The sequence below is a fragment of the Nestor notabilis genome, unplaced genomic scaffold, assembly GCF_000696875.1.
Source record: "Nestor notabilis isolate BGI_N333 unplaced genomic scaffold, ASM69687v1 scaffold21619, whole genome shotgun sequence".
Classification (NCBI taxonomy): Eukaryota; Metazoa; Chordata; class Aves; order Psittaciformes; family Psittacidae; genus Nestor; species Nestor notabilis.
In genome coordinates, this window is record NW_009943786.1 from 24,853 (window position 1) to 27,949 (window position 3,097).

Below are 3,097 nucleotides of genomic sequence, written 5' to 3' on the forward strand. Positions count from 1 at the left end.
AGGAGCCTTCTCTTCTCCAGCTGCCCCAGCCCAGCTCTCTCAGCCTGGCTCCAGAGCAGAGCTGCTCCAGCCCTCGCAGCAGCTCCGGGGCCTGCTCTGGATTCAGGGAAGTCCTTCTCCTCCAAGCATCCTTCAACCTCAGAAACCAGAACCTTTCCCTCCAGAAGCCAGCCCGAGACAGGAGGTACCAGAGCTCCACAACCCCCCTGAGCTCACCCCAAACACCCCAGGCAAGTGCTCAGGGGAGAGCTCAGCACCATCAGACAGCGCTGAGCTCCCTCTGCTCGAGGCTGGCGAGCCCTGTGTGACAGCCACCAGCCACATCCCTTTTCCCTGGGGAAGAAGGGAGAGGGGAGGGAACCTCAGCAGCACTTCAAGCACATTATTACCAGCCCTGGGAGACTGATGTATACACAGGAGGAAAATGATCTCCCAAGCACTTCCCTGGAGGAAGCAGAGGCTTTCCTGCAGCAGGAGATGGCAGCCAAGCCACTGGCATGTCCATAAACTGGAAGATTAAAGGGAAGAGAGCAAGGAGCAAGCTCCCAAAACACAGCTTAGACTGGGAAGTACAGGCTGACACAACAGCACTGGCTTTTAAACCAGCTACCACTTTAAATCAGCCACGCTGGGACACAAGGAAGGTAGATCAAAGCCTTCCAGCCACGAGCATCCAGGCCACTGCTTCGGAGGGCACCAACAATCTGATTTTAAGTGTGGTTTTAATAAAGCTGTATTCAAATGCATTAAACTGTTCTTCAGGAGAGGAATTTCCTTTCCAGGCTCCATTTGAGGAGCAAAGCTCTGCAGCATCTGACAGTGTGTGAAGAGAAAGCAGGTCACTGCTGAAGGAATCCTGAGAGAGACCCAGAAGAGCTGCACTGGGAACATCCATAAAGCACGAGTGAGGAACAGCAAAACTGAGCAGTGGGAGATGTTTCTGCTCTCCAGAGGAGAGCCTGGAACTGCAGCACCGGCCCACAGCAGCATGAACATCTCAGCAGGGGCTTGGCAGCAGCTTTGCCAGCCCATTCCTGAGGCAGGAGGATGCTGCAACCCTTCCTGAACTCTGGAATGCAGGGGAATTCCTCAGCAATTCCAATATCCCCTCGGAAACCAGCTCAGGAATGACCCAGCAGTTTCACTTGAAGCTGCTGGGCTGCAGCCTGGGGCGATGCTGGGAGCCGTGGTGCTGAGAGGCAGCTATGGGGTGATGCTGAAGAGCCTGGATGTGGCCACAGCCCCCCTGTGACACCCCAAACTGACCCGTCTCCCCTCCGAGAGGCAAAACCAGGGTGAAACCAAGAGCATCAGAGTCCAGCCCCTAAACAGCAAGGGAGCTGTTGGAGCAGGAGGCAGTAAAACAGCATAAACCCACTGGGCATCTTTTGTCCACATTTATCCCACAGTGAGCACAAATACTTCCACTAAGGTAGGTTTCCACAACTGGTTTGTATTCCACATGGAAAGGCTCTTGGATACCCCACACACCCTTGTACTGGCACAGCCGTGACCACTTCCCTCCTGGTTTCCAACCTCATCATGTTGAATTCCAACCCTGACATCCCAGACTCCTTGTACGGGTATTTCCAAGCTGTCATCCAGGTAAAACTCTCCCCATTTCCCCTCGCCAAGTGTTTATTTATTCCAGTGCATCCCCGGAATGCTCTTGGGTATCACAAGGCCAAGAGGGGTTCAACAGCTACAGACCAAATGGAGTTTTGTCAGAATCAGAGAAAGTTGGAATGGTTTGGGGTGGAAGCAACTCTAAAGCTCCTACATCCAACTCCTGCCCCGGGCAGGCACACCTTCCACTAGAGCAGGCTGCTCCAAGCCCCTGTGTCCAACCTGGTCTTGAACACTGCCAGGGATGGGGCAGCCACAGCTTCTCTGGGCACCCTGTGTCAGTGCCTCAGCACCCTCACAGGGAAGAGCTTCTGCCCTCAGCTCCAGGGCCTCCTCTGGCCTCGCTCCAGCAGCTCCACGTCCCTCTCGTGCTGTTCCCCAGAGCTGGGTCAGGGCTGCAGGGGGGGTCTCCCCAGAGCACAGCAGAGGGGCAGGATCCCCTCCTTGCCCTCTGGGGGTTCAGCCCCACACACACAGTCTTTGCTCTCCATCTGCTCGGACACTTCTTCAGGTAAAAGCTATTTTAGAACAAACTTACGCTTTTAATTGTTTCTGCATGAATTCACAGGCCCAGTTCCCACCAGGACACTAACCCCAGCAGCTCTGTTCCAGGCTGAGTAATGGGGTGGTTCTGGCACAGACAGTTCCACGCTGGCTGTGCCCACACACAAACACCGTTTGCACAGGCTGGGCCGGGCAGGAACCGGCTGCGCTCGGCTCTGGGACAACATGGAACATCCAGCAACGGCCTTTGTCACTCCATGTCCCACAGACACCCCCCCCCGGAGCATGGCACAAGGTGCCAAACCTTCTGACAGCACTGCAGAACAGAGCTGAGGATCCAGGTGAGTAGCCAGGCATGGCTCCTGCGCCTCCTCCATTCCAGCTGCTCATCCCAACTGGAATGAGCCCAGAGGTTCCCTACGTCAGCAGGATCGTGTCTGCGCCTGCAGAGCGGCGTGTTCCCAGAGGCAATGACGGGGAAAGAGAGGTGCTGAGCACAGGGATGGCTCCCGGCCTCTGGAAGCACCGCCTTTGGGTTCCCTGCTGCTGAAATGGGTCAAACCATTCCCAGCTCCCGAGCCGAGCCGTGCTGATGGCACTTCCACATGGAACACTGCTTCCAGCACACAGGCAGGGCTGTCACGGCCTCGGGTCAGTGGCTGTTCCATGCTCAGGGTTGCTTTATACAACCCAGAAGCTGAGGAGTTTCTCAACACAGTTGTGAAAGGCAATCCCCCCGCCAGCCATTCCCATGGGATGGTGCTTGGGATACTGTGTCCAGCTCTGGGGAACAGCACCAGAGGGACATGGAGCTGCTGGAGCGAGGCCAGAGGAGGCCCCGGAGCTGCTGCGAGGGCTGGAGCAGCTCTGCTATGGAGCCAGGCTGAGAGAGCTGGGCTGGGGAAGCTGGAGAAGAGAAGGCTCCTGAAGGGGACACCTTAGAGCAGCTCCAGTGCCTAAAGGGGCT

The 3,097-nt window shown here is 56.4% G+C and overlaps 1 protein-coding gene across 1 annotated transcript in view; it reads right to left on the bottom strand.

The window, feature by feature from the left end:
- Nucleotides 1-1,203, bottom strand: part of LOC104411629 (guanine nucleotide-binding protein G(k) subunit alpha-like) — a gene marked incomplete at its 5' end in the record, with an annotated part of 17,516 nt that extends 16,313 nt beyond the window's left edge. Inside the window, one exon of the mRNA XM_010022093.1 lies at nucleotides 1,133-1,203. Within this exon, the coding sequence (XP_010020395.1) occupies nucleotides 1,133-1,203 (71 nt within the window). The remainder of the gene's footprint in view (nucleotides 1-1,132) is intronic.
- Nucleotides 1,204-3,097: the final 1,894 nt, after the last annotated feature.